The sequence below is a fragment of the Chrysochloris asiatica genome, unplaced genomic scaffold, assembly GCF_000296735.1.
Source record: "Chrysochloris asiatica unplaced genomic scaffold, ChrAsi1.0 scaffold01287, whole genome shotgun sequence".
Lineage (NCBI taxonomy): Eukaryota > Metazoa > Chordata > Mammalia > Afrosoricida > Chrysochloridae > Chrysochloris > Chrysochloris asiatica.
The window spans coordinates 5647-23875 of record NW_006409805.1 but is presented as its reverse complement, the minus strand read 5'-3'; the positions used below and the strand labels follow the sequence as shown (position 1 = coordinate 23875).

The following is an 18229-nucleotide window of genomic DNA, read 5'->3' as shown; positions in this document are numbered from 1 at the left end:
AAATCTTTACGGGAGTAGAAAGCCTCATCTTTCTCCCGCGGAGCAGCTGGTAGTTTCGAACCGCTAACCTTAAGGTTCGCAGCCCGATTCGTAACCACTACGCTACCAGAGCTCCTTTGGCACTGTATCTGATAATATTCTGATGCTCTTTATCATGTGTAAATATTCTGGTGTTATCTAACAGTGTTCCACTGATATTCATAAGGTTCTGATATTCAGAAGTAGTTTGTCTCTCCTTCATCCTAGTCTGTCTTAGTCTGGAAATTCAGCTGAAACCTGTCTACCATGGATGATCCTGGTGGTACTGAAAATACTGGTAGCATAGCTTCCAACTTTACAACAACATGCAAACCACCACAGTAAGGCAAAATGACAGACAAATGGAAAGTTCTGATTACCTCTCCAATAATAACTGGTACAAGAAATGTGCTTTCTTACCATATTCCAATTATTGTCTAAATTCTTCCTCACTCTATTTATTGTTTGGAATATTCCATCTTCTTTTTGAAGCTTATTGACCTCTTGATTTAATTGCAAAGGTTGCTTCATTTTTGAATCTTAATTGTTTTATATAGTTTTTTATCCTTACTGCAGTAACTCATCACTAACCTTAATTTTTCCTTTGTGCTTTTCTGGTATTTTTGTTGTTGTCGTTTTTTAACCATGCCCTTAGTTTCTTGCAGTTTCACACACATACTCTTTATTTTGTGGAATTTCCCCTTATTATCCTATTCTCTGAGAGTTTTTTATTGAACTTGAATGAACACTGACTTTACTCTAGGCCTGCTAAGCAATTTTATCTTGGGGTTGCTTTCCCTGGATGCTTTCTCCTTCTTTTTTTTTTTTTTTTTTTTTTTTTATAAACTAAGAGTTGAATTGAGATTGATGTGTTTTCACTGGGTTTTCTCTCAACTTCCTGCATTTACAACATGAAATAGATTTGTCTCCACTGAGATGAAATGAGCGAGATGTGTGAAACATGCAGCTGAATAACATGGGGGAAATGACATACAAGCTTTGCCTAGTCACCAAGTGATGTGATCAGAAGCTTGAAATTAACACTTCTCATTCTTTTCTAGTACTGAATGCCTACTCTGCTCTGTGGTAGAAATGTGAAATGGTGTTGATACTGTTTGAGCATTATTAAGAGATTTATTTGTAATAAAAGATTTGCTGCAGTCTAATAACTGCCCAGAGGTACACTGTTCTGTTTTTCTTTAAAATAGAGTACTTTGCATATTGGGAGAATTGAGTTCATGTACATCTATTTGATTGTTTTGAAACATGTTTAGAGATGTGTTGGTTTTTTTAGTTATTTATAAGAAAATTAATGTGTAAGAGGAAGCCCTGTTTGTGTAGATGTAGGGCTTTAAACAAGTTCAAAACAGCTTAGTAATTGCCGTTGTAATGTGTGTGTTGCATAACAACCAAATCTGTTGCTTCTTAGTAAGAAACAAACAGCTGTGCTCTGCTCAAAGATGGCAACCAAATGAACTGCTTTGACTGTGTGTTACTATCCAGTGTCCTGCTGATAATCCAGTCTCCTGTATTAGGCTCCTGAAACTTTAAGGACTGTGACAGGGCTTTTGGAGAGCAATGCATACAGAGCAACTAGATAGGCCACCACCTTTGAATGGGACACAACTGTTTCCTACTCTGATGAGAATATCATGAGCTAAAGTTTTGGTGGTTACACAACTGTACCTTGTTTATGACAGCAATTACCTAACCGTTTTGAACTTGTTTGAAGCCCTGTGTAGATCGCAGTAGCAGAATGGAGGTGGGGAGCTAACTGGAAAGGAATATAAAGGGTACCCCCTCTTGAGGTTCAGCCAAGGTTACCCAGATGGTTTGGATTTTTGAGCACCTGGTTAATCTCCAATATTCCCTCTTAATATTATTAAAAGAAATATGTAACACAGCATTTGTCAGTCTAGTGTTCTCTCTTTATGAAATGAACAGTTAGAGGAAAAGCCATACATATAAACAAAAATGAACCAACTTCATTAATATTCTATCTCCCAGCTCTGTGACATTTTCAGTCTAAAATGAAAAGGACATGTTTGTCCACCTTTACTTTCACTGATGCAGAAAAATAAGCTTGAAAGTAGACCACAGAATATATACTTCAACAGATGCTTGGAACTTTTGTACCCTGAGTAAGTAAACCATGGGAGGGACTGTTGAGTGGACTCGGTCTGCCTCATGTGTTGGGAGAAGGAGGACGCTGCTGTCGCACTGGAGTGTTGGCTCCCACGCTGTGAGTCAGGATTGTGTAAGAGAACTCGGCAATGCTCTCAAAGGCAATGCCAGTGATGCTCTGCAAATGCCCCACAACCTTGAGAAATAAAGACAGATGGCTTCTTTGTAAATAATCGCAACATGTTTTCATACACACACACACACACATACACTGCTCTGGGTGCTCTCTTAAGCCAAATGAAAATTTTTCTGTTCTGCTGAACTTTTAGAAAAGATTAAATCCAGATTTCAGTGTTTGCCAGTGGCTAAATTACATTAGAATACCGTTGTTTTGATAGTGTTAGCTTGGAACCATTGGGCTAGACATTTCCCTCTGCTGAGGTTAAGTTTTGTGAAATATGAGAAGGGTATCTGGGCCCTGACATTTTCTTTATTTAGGGAGGATATACTTATTAGAAGGAGCTCTGTCTGGTAGCATAAAGGTTATGGGTCGGGCTGCTAATCTCAAGATCAGCAGTTCACAACTACCAGCGGATCCACAGGAGAAAGATGAGGCTTTCTGTTCCCATAAAGATTTGCAGCCTCAGAAATCCTGTACAGGGTCGCTATGAGTTGGAACTGACTCCCTGGCACATCACCACCACCACCATACTTACCAGACTGTAACATAACAGTCATCATCAAAGGGGAAATAAACAAGGTGAACTCGGGTCCCCATTTGTAATTTAACTTCATAAGAGGAAAATGAGAAAATCTTTCAGTTCTACCCTAGTTTTTCCCCTCCCAAATCCTGCTCGTTCACACTCATCATAGGTCTTGGCACTTATCTTTTGTAGATTGTCTTGTATTAAATGAATTCTGGCCACGCTGGTCCTGCTCAGTGGTGCGTACCTGCTTCCAGCATTCATGGTTTTGGATGAAAGCACTTGATGCAATGATTCCTACTGCCAAGAGCATAAAGTCTTCCTTCACTGAAATAAACTTTTCCCTGAATGATTAAAACCATATTAATTTAGGGGTTACATGAGACTTGATCTTCCAAATTCTAGGGTCATGGAACTTCAACTATGAATTGTTTATGTTGGTCATCTTGGATTTTTTAGACATGGAAGGAAATGGTCAAGTAGTGACTAGCTGACCGATGCCTCTACCCTCTTACAACTCAACTGGGAATAAAACATGACCCTCCTGTCTGAACGGTTTACAGGCCTTTTGTTGTTCTATCCATCTCCCTAACAAATGTAGTTCTGAGAATTTTTACCAGTCTGACTACAGTAATCAAACACTTTTGTCCAAGTTGCAACCCTGTGGTTTATTTTCTCCCTGAAAGTGGCTATAAAAGCAATCCAGTAATGGCAAGTCACAAGCAGCTATGAAGGAAGAACTAGGAAAGAATGTATGTTAATTACTTGAAGTAATTTAAATTTAAAAGTAAAAGCCTTTAGGGGTTTGCTGATAGGGCTTAGTCATTTATGTCCAAGCAGCACATTGGAAATTAATGAACCAGGTAACCTGTGTAGGTTATCTGAGGACTTGACAGGTTAATCCTACTCCCCAAATTCTTTTCCACCACTTTGTGTTTCTGGAAGGAACCTACCCCATAGGAATTGTCTTACCCTTGCAATTTACTGGGTATGGAGTTCTCAATTGAAGCTCTCAGCAGGCTCTCATATATGGGTTCGTGCAGAAGATAGACTAGGTCAAGAAGAGTCAGGCAGGTTGCATGAAGCTGTGTGGCTGGGACCAAACAACCATTGTATCCTAGATGGAGGATGTTGTTAAGTGCCGTTGAGTCAATTCTGACCCATAGCAACCCTGTATAGGGTTTCCAAGGACCGACCTTGCAGTTCAAATGGCTTTGCAGTCTGGCCCATTAACCCCCAGTGCCACCCCAGGACTCCATAGATGGAGTATAAGCATGGTTTATTGTTTTTGTTGTTAAGTGCCGTTGAATCGGTTCCAACACACAGAGCTCTTGTATAGGGTTTCTTAGGAGTGGCTGGTGAGTTTGGTAAAGGAGCAGTGAGTCTTCTGTGATCATAACCACAGTTGTCATGTGACATAAAGCTATTGAGCTGTTACTGTACTTCCTGATTACTGTATTCTACTATAAGAAACCTGTAGGGCTGGAGTCCAATTTTAAAGGACAAAAGAAGAGGTAGAGAAACAATCTAAATTATATTTGTTCTCTGATAGTATGAGTTGAAACCGATTCAGCAGCACTTAACAACAATCCTGTTTCTTGACAAAATCAAATCTTTCATCCTGCACTAAGGGAGTTAGCTACTGATTCCAGGTAGAAGCCAGCTGCTCTGACTGCAGCCTCCTTCCGTGACAAGTGCCAGAGGTAACACCTTTCTCAGCCACCAAGAAATAATCAGGCTTCCTGCTCTTCCTCACTGGCAGGTTCTGCCCACTGCCACCAAACCCCAGGGCACATATTTTATTGTCATCTTTGGAAGATTCCAACCCATATCTCCTGACACATTTACTGATGTACCTAAAACCTCTAGAAGCATCTCCACATATGTCAGAGGAGTGGGCAGATTGATTTGGAAGTTCAAGGACTTCAAAACATCCAGCTCCGACTCCAGCAGTTCTTCTTTAGTGTGTTGATACCCTAGAGCCTGAAGGAAATTCAGGACTGTAATGTTGCTGATTATCTGAGCAAAGAAACACAAAAAAAGTCATACGTCTTGGCACAGTATACACAACCTTTCATAATCCAGACCAGCTGTCATCTCCAGTATTCATTCTTGCGAGGTAATTCCCTGACACTCAGCTCATCATAAAGTATCAATTGCAGTTCCCCTACATCCACTATGCCTCCCAGTCTCTACATGCTTGTTAACTATCCTTGGGTCTTCCTCCGTTTCCTCCCATCCCTCTCGTTCCCTTAGGATTCATCCATCCTCTACTTCAAAAAGTCATTTTCTCTAAAAACCCTTCCTTGATTCTCCAAGGCTGATGAGGCACACACTGTATGTACATAGCCCTCAGTATTTACACTCTTCTTCAGTGTCTTCCATTGGATAATCAGTTCACTGAGAGCACAGACAGTATTTTTACTGTTAGCAGCCATGGCATCTAGTACAACATCTGATCACAGAAGATAATAAATATTTGTTGAATGAATGATATTTTACTGTACAGAACAGGCAGTAATGTTGGAACATTTTATTCTTTATAAATGTAACAGTTCAACTTTAGTGCTGATAAGTATGTTGGCAATTTAGGTACCTTATGTAAACTGTCCTTGAGTTCCAAGGGGAGGAAAGGTGACCTGTATGAATGATGGCATTTGTCCAGCAATTATACTTTGGGAACAGAACTTCAGGCTATTAAGTGCTTCTGTGTGGCTGGTGTGTGTGCGCGCGTGCGTGTGTTTAGGAAGCATAATTGACTCTGGAATTTTCACATGAATAAAATCACCTAGCCTATCCTAGGAGTAGATTTCTCACAGCCACCTCTGGACAGAACTGGTTTCTCCCATGAGCCTCTCCAGCTCCTTACCTTATAGTGGAAGGAAAGTTTGCTAGCCAGCTGAACGCAAGACACAAGACGCAGGATGAACTTGTTGAAAAGCTGCTCCTTCAGAGCCCTCCAGTTCTGAGGCTCTGCCTTCTCACTCTCTCTCAGCTGGAGTGTGGCCTGCCTGTAGATGTTCTCTGCCTGCTTAATCATAAACCTATAAGGAATAGAAAGGGAGAGTAAACAGTCCACACTCACACAGTCTGGGCTTCAAACTCTGCTAGGTCTTCTCTAACATTAACTGCTGGCTAAGAAATTGAATTTGCAAGTGAAAACAGTAGGATGCAAAAGCAGGTCTTTGGTCAAGGGGTAATTGGGACTTTCCTAAAGATTTTAGTACATTAGTCATTCTGAGAGATACCACTTACAAAGACCTATGCTTAGGCTTTACCTTTCTAGGATTTCTACAGCCTGGTAGCTCACAGATTTCTCCAGACACCATTGTTCAGACAGGAGAAAAACAAACTCTGCCAAAACAGGAAAGAAGAGCCTAATTCACAAGATGCAACCAAAACCACTCTTGGCATTGTGTAAAAGCCATGATGGGTCAAGGGAAGAGGGTCAGGAGGTGAGAAAGATGAGACTAAAACAACCAAAGCTGAGCTTAGTCCCCTGTGCTGCCAATAGGCAGATCAGAGGCACAAAAAAGAAGGCTGAATGAGTGCCAAAGACAAGGGCTAACCAAGCTCAGTCAGTGACCCTGGAGCCTTCCTGTGGGTCTCAGATGATAAAAGGCTTGGCCAGTTACATGCAAACATACCCTGCTGGTCTAGATGGCCTCTACACCATGCTGGGAGCCCTAAGGTCCAAGGGAGATTTCTTGGATGGATGAAAAACCTAACCCCTAAATCTGTTTTCAGTGGAATGTTGGCAAGAACAGAACGGTCCCTCCTGGAGCTTCAATATTCTTTATGACACTGTTTGTTTAGTAACCACCCTTTGGAGAACTCCCATTGCTTTACAAACAGGATTCACCTTACAGCTGGATACCATCCCTCCACCACCAGTTTGTGGGGTAAATTTGTAGTGGCTGAGCCTCTCCCCAGGTGCAAGTTTGTTACTGTGGAGTGGCTTGGTTTGAAGAAACATCCCTGAAATAAGGGGACATATGCCCAATTTTTACAGGAAAAATCATTGGGAAAGTGGGAAGGCAAGATATCTTGGCAAGATTTTAGGCTGCCTCTGTTTCTCTTTGAAGGAACAGCCCAGATAGAATTCTATTTAGCTTTCAATATCATTAGAGGGTAGAAACAAGAGTAAATGTTGGTTCTCAACAAAGAAAAGCTCCTACAAATCAAGAAACTTTTGCATTGGTCAGTGGAGAATTATGTCTAAATTACCATATGTCTTCAGAAAAAATCATTCTTAGGAGAAAAAAAAGTTAAGCTAGTACCAGTTTAACAATCTATTCAACCAAATTACACTTAGATATGTACAAAACTTGTTACAGACATTATCACAACTCTGTTAGCAATGCCCAATACAGAAGACAATGTTTGAGCAATTCAGTAAAATACCTTAGATGACATAATTATGTTATTAGCCAATCCTTTTATTTGCTAGAGTTCAGACTTTATTTCTTTTTGTTCTTTATATGCACTTGTAGTTATTTGGTTTGGGTTTGGTTTTGGCCTGAATTATCTGGATTATGTTTCTATTTTCCACTTTAATTTGCCAAAAAAATTGAGTTTGGGTTAGGTGAAATTGATGGTTACACCTCTTTCTGGCTACTAGCTCCACCTCTTCTGCTTACAAAATCACTCTTATCTATTAACTAAAAGACACCCCCCCCCAAAAAAAAACCAATTTGTTCTGTATATTTTCACTCAAACCACAATAAAAAGTGAAGATAAAGGCTCTTCCCTCTACCTTCTTCAGTTTGCCCTCCATCTTTTTCCTTCCCTTCACTGTTCAATTTCTTGAAAGCTGAGTTTTCACTTCTTGCTACCTCTTCATCATTTACTAATTTTCTACACTAACTTTTTCAGTTTGCCGAAATTATCCCAAAGGTCAGTAAATATGTCCTAATTGTTAAATAGTCCGGCCTCATTTCTGTTAATGTCCTTGAAGCATTTGAAACTAACTGCTGACCAGCATCCTTTAAATTCTCTTCTTCCAAAGGTTTCTTGGTTCTGTTTCTCTCTCTCCAACCACTATTTTCTTCACCACTTCTTCCTGATCCAATTCCTTGAACACAAAATGTTTCCCAAGAAACTGTTCTTAACTTGCTTCTCTCTCCTCCCTCTAGGAACTCCTTCTCTGCCACAGTTTCAACAATCATTATGGTGATGAGTCCCAAACCTCTACTCTACCTCTCTTCTGACCTACTTTTAGCCTGCTAGTAACTTTTCTCTACAAGTTCTGACAGTACCTTAAACTCAGTAGCTCCAAACCCAAAACTGCTATCTTTTCAAAGAAAATCAAGTTTGTGTGTGTTTTGTTTAATGTGTGTGTTATATTTCTGCTAATGACATCATTATACTCCAAATTTCTGTTTAACCCTTTGACATAGATTTGCCTTCACTTTTAAATTCATCCATTGTGAGCTGTAGATTTTTACCTTTGAAATTTTTAAAAGCCATCTTCTCTTGTCATTCCCTCTGTCCCAGCACCTAGCACCTACACTACTGACACAGACGTCACGGGTCGACCTACTTCCCTTTCTCTCTTGTTTAATCCATCTTTTACATCACTGCCAAAATCACTTTGAAGCAAAGGTTACATTCATATTTTAAAGCCTTCAGTGCCTTCTTGTTTCCCTACTAAACCAAGTATAAATCTCTTACATTCAACGTCCACAGGAAATACCCCCAAACTACTTTGTTGTTGTTGTGTATCTTCGAGTCAGTTCCAACTCATAGTGACCCATATAGGGTTTCCAAGGAGCAGCTCTTAGGTTTGAACTGCCAACTTTGTGGTTTCCAGTCCAGTGCTTACCCTACAGTGCCTGGTCTTAATTTCAACACAGTCTGGCCAACCTAGACTTCCCTGCACCCACACTTACCCTAAGCTTCCCTATCTGTATAGCTTTACTCCTGCTGCTCCATTTTGGTTAAGGAGCTCTGGTAGAGTAGTTGTTACAAATCAGGCTGTGAACCTTAAGGTCAGCGGTTCGAAACTACCAGTCGCTCCGCAGGAGAAAGATGAAGGGTTCTGCTCCTGTAAAGATTTACAGCCTCAGAAACTCTGTGCAGGGTCACTATGAGTCGCAATAGACTCCACGGTACTTAACAACTCGGTTTTGGTTAGTCACAGTATTGTTGGCCTTTTGATTTGTTGAGCCTCCCCACCCCATTCTACCTTCACCAATCAAAATTGTCATCTCTCTTTCAAGGTGTACCTCAAAAACACCATTCCTGGAGGACTCCATTAATTGGTTAACATGCTTGGTTGCTAACTGAAAGGGTGCAAGTTTGAGTCTACCCAGAGGTTTCTTAGAAGAAAGATCTGGCCATCAAAATCCCAAAAATCAACCATTGAAAACATTGTGGAGCAGAATTCTACCATGACACATGGGACCACCATGAATTGGGGTCTCCATGAGTTGGAGTGGCTTCCATGGTCTGGTACCACCTCGCCTCTGGTACCATCATTCTTTTAATCTCCCTAAACGCTTATTTTCTCTCTTATGCTTGTATTGTTGTTTGGTGTTAAGTGCCATCCAGTTGGTTCCAACTCATAGGACCTTGATTAGGGTTCTGAGCAGCAGCTGGTGGGTTTGAACTGTCTACCTTGTGGCTTGCAGTCCAGTGCTGATCCTACAGCAACACGTATTGTTTATATCTCACTATACTTGTACCTAAGGAGTTCTGGTAGCAGTGGTTACGAATCAGGCTGCGAACCTCATAGTCAGCAGTTTGAAACCACCAGCTGTTCCGTGGAAGAAAGATGAGGCTTTCTGCTCCTGTAAAGATACAGCCTCGGAAACCCTGTACAGGGTCGGTATGAGTTGGAACGGAGTCCACGACACATCACCACCACGACCACCATACTTGTACTTAGTTATGTGCGTATTTGTCCTTTGCTGTTAAATGCTGTTGAGTGGGATCCTGTATAGGGTTTCCGAGGAGCAGCTGGTGGGTTTGAACCACTGACCTTCTGGTTGGCAATCCCAGGCTTATCCTACAGCACCACACTAGGACTCTTTTTTTGACGTTGTTGTTAAGTGTCATCGAGTCGGTTCCGACTCATAACGACCTTGTATAGGGTTTCCGAAGAGCGGCTAGTGGGTTTGAACGGCCGACCTTGAGGTTCAGGGCTTCATCCCACAGCGCCATACCAGGATCCCTTATTTGCCCTGGTATCCCCCGCAAGAATGCACATACTTTGAAAGCAAGGACTTTGGGCCCTCTTTCTAGCTCAGGTGGTGCCAATAATTACTACTCTAACTTGATATTGAAGAAATCAAGGGTAAAGTGTTGCTGTATCTTGCCCAGTATACCCCCAGCTCCTGGTGTATAGTAAGCACTAACAAAAATTATATGAGTGAATGAAGTAAAGAGAATCTCAAGGTTGGTGTTGAAAGGCAGATGCCCCAGTCCCCATGAGCCTGGCTCCCAGGTCCCGCATCCACACCCACGATCCGGGTCTCCCTGAAGCTGCCCATCCGGCCCGCAGCCTCCTGCACCGCTTGCTCATTCTGCTGGGCCAAGTGGAGCAGAGCGTCTTCGATGGTCTCTGTAGTAACAGCTCCAAACTGAAAGTCACTGAGGGAGACCAATCTGGGCCTCAGAGGTCCATCCATTTTCAAATGTCCTTTGGCCACCTGGACTGTTCAGTGGATTAACAGTCGGCTCCCTTAGCTTCTCTCCAGTCTTCTGCCACAGCTTGGTTTCCTCGTCCCCTTCTAGTGTGCCTGTCCTCCGCCACAAGTCTGAGGAAAACCCAATTTCCCCTCACAGACTCAAGCTCTCTCCAGCCTTTCCCATTTCCGCCCCCCCCCACGCCCCCAACGGCCGCGGAAGGCATCAGCCAATCACGAAGCCGCCTCTCGTCGCCCCTCCCCCTAAAGCCGCGGAGGAGAAAGGAAACGCAGACTACAGCCCCCAGCGTCCCCTGCGGGGCCAAAGGGCTAATATTCCCAGCGAGCCCCGTAGCCCAGCGGCAACATGGCGGCGTCCGGTTCTGGAGACCCTCTAGATACCAAGAGTGGAAAGGCCCCGATGGCTCAGCGCATCGACCCAGCTCGGGAGAAATTGACTCCCGCGCAGCTGCAATTCATGCAGCAGGTGCAACTCGCTCAGTGGCAGAAGACGCTGCCACAGCGACGGACCCGGAACATCGTGACTGGCCTGGGCATCGGAGCCCTGGTTCTTGCTATTTGTATCCGATCGTATTGTAGACTCCGGGAGACTCCATATGGGGATAGGGAAAAGCATGTAGGAGAGCAGCGTGGGGGTGAGAGAAAAAGTCCGAACTGTGACGTTTTTATCTACTTTTAACAGCAACATTGGGCTTAGCGTTTAATGTTTGGGTAAAATGGGGTTAATATCGTATGTGAAATCAAACGAGATTTCATTTCTAGCATACTCTTCTAATATGGTTTATTAATAGTAACGGAGTTGGGTTCTGGATTTAAAAACAGTGGAGGCTGGAATTATCTGGAGAATGGGACGTATTAATAAGGGTGGGCGGAGCAAGTGTCGGAAAAGGGGATGTGCTTATCAAGTAATTTCCTGAGCCCACCTCCAGATGGTTACACCTTTTACTCAGTATCCCAGGAGCGTTTCCTAGATGAGCTAGAAGACGAGGCGAAAGCTGCCCGAGCCCGAGCACTGGCTAGAGCGTCAGGCCCCTGATCCTGATGGCTACCACGCAACTCCAACCTCCAGGGGTCCCTTTACAAGATGGATGAAACTCCATGATCCTGTAGAAAATGAAGCCTGCTCACAGTTTTGTTGGCCTTATTAACCTCATACTATAACTGAACTCAAGAAGCCAGGAACTTATGTGTTCGGTCATCGTAAAAGGAACATTGTGCACCTCATACTCATTGTGTGCTGTGACCAAGCCCTTCTTGTAGTCTGTTTCCTTGTTTGACAAGTGTGCAACCCTGGTTTTTCCTAACAGCTCTGACTGGTTTACCCCCTTCACACCTAGGGGGTGGGAAATGGCAGCGCCTAGCAGTGTTGGAGCCTGAGGTGGGAATGTTGAGCCATGTTGAGAACAATAAACTGACTCACTGTCCTGGAGCCTAGTGAGTGTTGTGGGGCTGCGTGGCAGTTCATGTTGAAAAGCTTCACAGGCAGGAACTGCAGCAGTGGCATTGCCCCAGGGAGCCTTAAATATTTAACTAGAATTACTTTTTCTGTGAGATCTTTCCACCTGATTTAAGGGAGAGATCATGGTGGGTCACCAGGCTGTTTGAGACCAAACCATGGCTGGAGGAAGGTCAGTCACTCTTTGTCCTCCATTCCCTCTACTTCATCTTTTCTTTATTGCCTTTCCCACAACTAAAGAGACAGTGGTAAAGGGCAAGCAGCCTTCATTCCTCTACCTCTACTGGGGCCTGCCTATGCAGGCCTAGGGTGGAGTCTAGAGTGCATTTTGGTGTGGTCAAGTGGATTCTTGACCTTGTAGTTTCCTCATGAACTGCTGGGAAGCAGCCAGAGGCTGGGTAACTCTTGCCCTGCCCCCCTCATTGTGAAAGGAGAGCCCATTCTAAAGTCTCCCCTGCCTCACCCCACAAAGCTTTACCCCCAGCTCCTATGGCATGACATAAAATTCAGAGTCTTGGTTTCCAGCATTTTTATTGGCCACCACTAAGTCTCCTGTGAGAATTCCCAGGGGAAAGTGGGCCTTCTAGAAGCATCCAGGCTTGACCCCTGCCTGGGAAGGTGACAGGAATGAGGCTAGAAGACTGCAGAACTGGTGCCTTCTACACACAGCAGACAGTTCCCAGGTGTCTGACTCAGAGTGGGCCTGCACTCTCCATGCCCCCTGGCCTCCCTACCCACTTAATGTTGGGGTCTTGCTGAGTTGTGTGGGTCAGAGAAGCAGCAGATTTTGCCATCCCAAGCTCCATGGTGAGTACTGGTCCAGCAGAGACACTTGGTTTCTGTTCCAAATTCACTGGTGGGGAAAGAAAAAGTGCTGAAGAAACAAACCTCTAGGGTGGGAGGAGGGTGAGGCTGCTGCCCGTTACCATTCCCTGGGCTCGCCCTCCCTTATGCCTGCCCTCACCATCCTGCCAACATCTCCAGCGAATGTCACCCCCTTGCTTGCCCGCTGCTCCTGGGAGCCGGTGCTGCTGCCACTCAGGGAGTTCCTTCTCATGATGCCTGGGAGGAGCAGGATGGGGGAGAGCACCGAATGATGGAAGAGCCAGCCATGGTGGGAAGGGGGCTAGTCCCCCCAAAGCAAGGGACAGACAGACCCTAGGGCCTGGAAGGAAGCTAGCTTGGTAGAGAGAGCTTATTGGGGAAAGCTGGGCCTTTGTAGTCTCACCAGGGCCTGGAACCTCAGAGCGCTGCAGGCTGTTGCGGCGGGAGGTTGGGAAACTGCCTTTGGAGAGGCGCCGCTGGCGACTGGACAACATGGCAGCCGGGGCTACGATGCCTGGCGGGGGCTGTTTCCCAAGCCGACTGTACAAGTCCTCAATTTCCTTTTTCTGCAGCATCTGGAGCACCTCCACCTCTGACAAGTGCCTGGGGATGGTCAGGGCATGAGAAGGCCAGCCACACCTTTTACTCTCCGAGTCTGCCTCTTGCTTCAGCCTCCCCAGACTCACTTCTGCCGAAGACTCTGTAGCTCCGCCCAGAAATCCTCATCATCCCCACTGCTCTCTGAGTCCTCACTGCTCAGACACAGGCTGCTGTAGGAGTAGTTCATCCACACGGGGCTGGGATGGCTCAGGGGTAGGGGACTGCTCCCTCGGGCCTCCTTCCCATCACCCCCTTCCTCTTCAACTCCAGCCCTTAGGCCTTCAACAGCCCGGTCACTCTCAGCCAGAGCCTCCCTGGTCTGGGGCCCGCCTCCTGCACTGTCCTCTGTGTCTGAGCTCTCTGAGGTCAGCTGAGGGCTTGGCGGCTTTAGAGAACCAGACAGAGTTGGGGATGATGGCTGCAGGGGAAGAGGCTCAGCAGGCTCCTTGGACGAAGTCACTTGGAAGCGTCCAACTAGCTGGGGCTTTCCCTCTAGAGTGGGAGAAGCATGGAGGAAGAGAATCAGTGGTAGGATATGAAATGAGGTGGGGGTGATGGGCAGGCCAAGGTTGTGTTCAGAAACCTCACCTTCAGAGATGGGTGCCAGTCTGGCTTCCCCCAGGAATGGCCAAGCAGGATTTGAGGAGTTCTACAAAGCATGGGTCAATGAGGGGAACATCTAGGGTGGAGCCTCCCTGGTCAACCCTCTTGGTTTTCTACTCACCTCACTCTCCATCTCATCTGTGAGGGGTGAAGGGCTTTCGGGGTCACAAGGAGCAAGGGAAGGAGAAGGAAGGCTGGGCAGGGGGCCAGGAAGGGCTGGAGGAGAGCAGGAAAGGAAACCAGGTGAGGGAGACAGCAAGGACTGGGCCACGGTCATCACAGCCAGAGAGAAGGCACTAGCCAGAGAGAGGAGAGGGGCTGCTGTGGTGGGGGAGAGTGGGGGAGGGGAGGGACTGAGCTGAGGAGTGACCTGGGAACAACTGGGAGAAAGTGTGGCTGTGGCGGGAGAGCTCTGAGGAAACTGTGAGGGAGGGAGAGGAAAATGGGATGCACTGGGGAAGAACTGAAGTGGAGAGCTAGGGGGGTAAGGAGGGAGATGTGAGGAGACCTGGGAAGAAATTATGGGGAATGGGGAAAGGCTGGGGTTATATGGAGGAGAAGTGATGGGGAATATGGGACCTGGGAAAAGGGGAGTTCCAGGAGACAAGGGGGTTCCAGGAGAAGAAGGGGAGGTAGAGAAGGCTGCCCAACTCCTCTGCTCCAGGGAGGTGCTGCTCTGGGCCTCTGCTGGAGAGGAAGGCAGGCTGAAATTCCAGACTCCCATTCCCAGGCCAATCCAGAAAATCCCTGGGGCTCTGATGAGCAGGAGCAGAACTCAATACATACCACTGCCAGGGTCTGGAAGGGGGCCTGGGAGGGCAGGCAGTGGTGCTGGCTCCTGAGGGAGGGAAAAGGCCCACAGTCACAGTGCGGAAGAGCTAGCAAGTCTTGGATGGGAGCTTTCCAGCTGGAGTTCTTCAGCTAGGACCCATGAACCTCTAGGAGTCTGTGGGGCAGTTTCAGGGCATTCATACATGTATGTGCTGAAATATTTAGAGATAAAGGGGCATGATGGGCTACAACTTATTCTCAACTGGTTTAGAAAAAATATGCATACATACATAATATGCAGAGAGGAGAGAGAGAAAACTCATGTGGTAAAATATAAACTAATGTAAAATATTAATGGGTGTATCTATGTGTTCTTTGTATATTTTTTTGCCATTTTTCTATAATCTGAAATTATTTCCAAATAAAGTTAAAAGAAGAGCATGTACTGAACATGCATTCTTCTAGAACAAGGGTCCATGGTTATCATCAGATTCTAAAATGGGGCCCATGACCCAAAAAAGCTTATGAACCCCGAGATGAAGAGGAGCTAAACCATAGGTGATACAGAGGGCAGAGAGGCAGCTCCAGAGCAGAGGCCATTACCCCTAGAGGTGTCCAGAGGGGTCTGACCTGGGTGCCCAGGGTGTCCTCAACCACCTCCACGGGGCCTGTATCTCTCCTCAGCAGGGTCTCCACTCGCTGAATAATCTCCCGAATGCGGCTCAGGAATCCGTCTCGCTCCGAGGGTAGAATGAACTCATTATACACCTGGCGAAGGTAAGCAAGATGGGAAGGAGGGCTAGTTACCCCATTCACCTCTCCCCACAGCCTCTGATCTTTAAAAACAAACCCTTCACATCACTGCTTTTGTCAACCACCAACCTTAAACAAACAGAAGCACCTACTATGTGCCAAGCACTGTGTATTATAAAGAGAAACAGTTTAGAGGAAAGGAGCTAATGTTCAAAGGAAGCATGAACATATATTATGCCTTACATATATTATCACATTTAATACCAGCAATCATCTGGGGTTAGTATTAAAACCCTCACTTTAGACAAGATAACAATTACTCAAGAAGATTAAAGTCAGTCTGCTCAAGATCACAGGGTTTGAACCCAGGTCTCTAAGTGTGTCTAAAGTCAACCTGTATTCTTTCCATTACACCAGTATTACAACACATGCTTTTGGACATGATTCTTATCTTCCAAAGTATACAATACAGGCTCACATATACACAGTCCAAAAAGACAAGACAATAAATTACAAATGTCACATTTAATTCCATAACACCTACTACGTACAGGTATTATGATACTGTGGGGAATACAGGGAAGCAGGAACCAAGGTCTTGCCCTCAGGAAGCCCCAAATCTAGTGGAGGAGAAAGTTGATACATAACATACTGCAGGCCAGCCCGTGATAGGTAAGGTATCTCTGAGTGAGGCATAGATCAAAGTGCTATTCCAAAGAGGGAACAGGTCATAATACGCTGGGAAAAGGAGGGAAGCTGGTTCAGCTTCTTATAGGAAGTCTTTAGAGCTGAGTTTTGAAAAATGAGTAAGTAAAACAACCCTGTTGGACTATTCTCATATATTATCTCATTTAATCTTTAGACAAATTTGAAAATAAGCATTGTTGTTAGGTGCTGTTAAATTGGTTCTGACTCATAGCAACCCTGTGCACAACAGAATGAAACACTACCCAGTCCTGAGCCAACCTTACAGTCTTTGTTACACTTGAGTCCATTGCTGCTGCCACTATGACAATCCAGCCATTGAAACTCTTCCTCTTTTTTGCTGACCCTCTGCTTTACCAAGCACTATGTCTTCCTCCAGGGACTGGTCCCTCCTAGTAATATGTCTGAAGTATGAGAGACGTCTCACCTTCCTGGCTTCTAAGGCGCATTCTGACTGTACTTCTTCCAACACAGATTTGTTTGTTCTTCTGGCAATCAATGGTACTTTTTTAAAAACCTTTTTATTGTGAACTGAGTGGCAGTTTACAGACAAGATCATCAGTTTTATATTCCACCAATCATACACTTTGTTTCATCTCAATGATTACAATCCCCTCCATGCAACAGCAATTATCCTGCTTCCTCCCTGTGGCTCCTATTTGCATTCCACCCACCTTCCTAGCCCTTCTCAGCTTTGTCCTTAGGAAACTGTTGCTCTTGTAATTTTGAATGATTGACCATTCCATGGTGAATATACTGCTTGACTGAATATTGGGCCAAGAGGGTGAGTTGCTTTCCAGACCTGAAGGACGGTGGAGAGTCATAGTCTCAGGTTTCCCCCGTCTCTTTCTGACCAGTAAACCTTGGTCTTTTAATTTTATTTTATTAAATAATTTTGAGGGTTTTTTCAACATTTTCTCCCACTCAATTCAGGGCCCTCTAATGTGCTCCCTTTCAGGGCAGTTGGTAGTAGTGCTAGCCAGGCACTGACTAGTTCTTCTGGTCTCAGAGTCATGGAGACTGATGTTCAATGGTCCATTAGTCCATTGGACTAATTAATTCCAAGCCTCTTCAGTTCTTATCACTCTTTCTTCTGCACATGGAGAGACCATAGCTGCATCTTAGGACGGCTACTCATGAGCTTTCAAGATCCCAGATGTTATTCGCCCAAGCAGGATGTAGAACATTGTCTTTGTAGACCATGTCATGCCAATTGACCATGGTGTCCCCTAAGACTATATATAGTCCTGAGCCTCAGTCAATGATACTTTTAATATTCTTCTCGAACACCTTAATTCAATTGCATCAATTCTTCCTTATTCATTGTTCCAACTTTCACTTGCATATGAGGCAACTGAAAATACCACAGTGCAAAAACCATGTAGCAGCTGTGTCTGACTTCCCCTGGCTTCACAAGGGGGAAAGAGAATCAAATTTAAAAATCAGCCCAAGGCTGATTCCTATGAAGCGGAGGTCAGACCTGCTTCCACCCTGGAGACCAGGGCGATGGGGAGACGCTGCCTAGCTGGAAGAGACTGCAGGGGCTGGCCAGGCTGTCTTACGTACCCTGGAAGCAAGAGCGCCTTCCTAGCCTAACCATTTAAATCATGGCTTAGAGGCGGGTTGGACCAACTTAGAGACCCACAAGCCCAGCTCAAAGCGTCTCACTACAACCCAGTAGCCCCTGCTGCGCTTCTGCCTCTTGATTGAGATCCAAGGACAGAAATCCTGCCTTTGAGCCAGACTTAAGGGCCCTAGCACAAAGATATTCCTATTTAACAGCAACCACACAACCACCACTTGTCTGTCTGTCGTGCTGTGGTGGTTTGAATTGCGGTGATTCTGAGGGCTATGCCACCGGTATTTTAAATAACCAGCAGGGTCACCCATGGTGGACAGATTTCAGATGAGCTTTAAAACAAAGACAGACTAGAAAGAAAGAGTGACAAACTACTTCCGAATCGCTAGTCACTGAAAACTCTATGAATAGCAGAGAAACATTGTCAGATACAGGACTGGAA

The 18229-nt window shown here is 45.0% G+C and overlaps 3 protein-coding genes across 3 annotated transcripts; 1 reads left to right on the top strand and 2 right to left on the bottom strand.

Moving 5' to 3' along the window:
• Positions 1-2203: 2203 nt before the first annotated feature.
• On the bottom strand, positions 2204-10623 carry CNTD1 (cyclin N-terminal domain containing 1). Its single transcript, XM_006878037.1, has 7 exons — positions 10309-10623; positions 6125-6200; positions 5716-5890; positions 4703-4865; positions 3819-3963; positions 3094-3190; positions 2204-2338 (listed from the first exon to the last, which is right to left on the bottom strand). Exons 1-7 carry the CDS (start codon positions 10475-10477, stop codon positions 2204-2206), a joined length of 960 nt encoding a protein of 319 aa, XP_006878099.1. The 5' UTR covers positions 10478-10623.
• A 218-nt stretch (positions 10624-10841) lies between these two features.
• Positions 10842-11531, top strand: LOC102812150 (cytochrome c oxidase assembly protein 3 homolog, mitochondrial-like). The gene is made up of 2 exons (XM_006878035.1): positions 10842-11055; positions 11425-11531. Exons 1-2 carry the CDS (start codon positions 10842-10844, stop codon positions 11529-11531), a joined length of 321 nt encoding a protein of 106 aa, XP_006878097.1.
• Positions 11532-11822: 291 nt separating this feature from the next.
• LOC102812523 (serine/threonine-protein kinase WNK4-like) lies at positions 11823-15518 on the bottom strand (the record flags this gene model as incomplete). Its single annotated transcript, XM_006878036.1, has 8 exons — positions 11823-11828; positions 12916-13013; positions 13180-13379; positions 13463-13868; positions 13965-14025; positions 14101-14666; positions 14766-14817; positions 15381-15518. Coding segments are annotated over 8 exons (1527 nt in total), but the record flags the coding sequence as incomplete, so codon positions are not given.
• Between the last annotated feature and the right edge of the window lie 2711 nt (positions 15519-18229).

Excerpts from the sequence above, each read along its gene's own strand:
- CNTD1 (XM_006878037.1), bottom strand. The coding sequence starts at position 10,477 with ATGGATGGACCTCTGAGGCCCAGATTGGTCTCCCTCAGTGACTTTCAG. Across the intron at positions 6,201-10,308 it reads CAGGGAGACCCGGATCGTGG|AGTTTGTTTTTCTCCTGTCT; the intron begins GTGTGGATGCGG and ends CTGTTTTGGCAG. Across the intron at positions 2,339-3,093 it reads ACCATGAATGCTGGAAGCAG|GTTGTGGGGCATTTGCAGAG; the intron begins GTACGCACCACT and ends TTATTTCTCAAG.
- LOC102812150 (XM_006878035.1), top strand. The coding sequence starts at position 10,842 with ATGGCGGCGTCCGGTTCTGGAGACCCTCTAGATACCAAGAGTGGAAAG. Across the intron at positions 11,056-11,424 it reads AGCCCTGGTTCTTGCTATTT|ATGGTTACACCTTTTACTCA; the intron begins GTATCCGATCGT and ends GCCCACCTCCAG.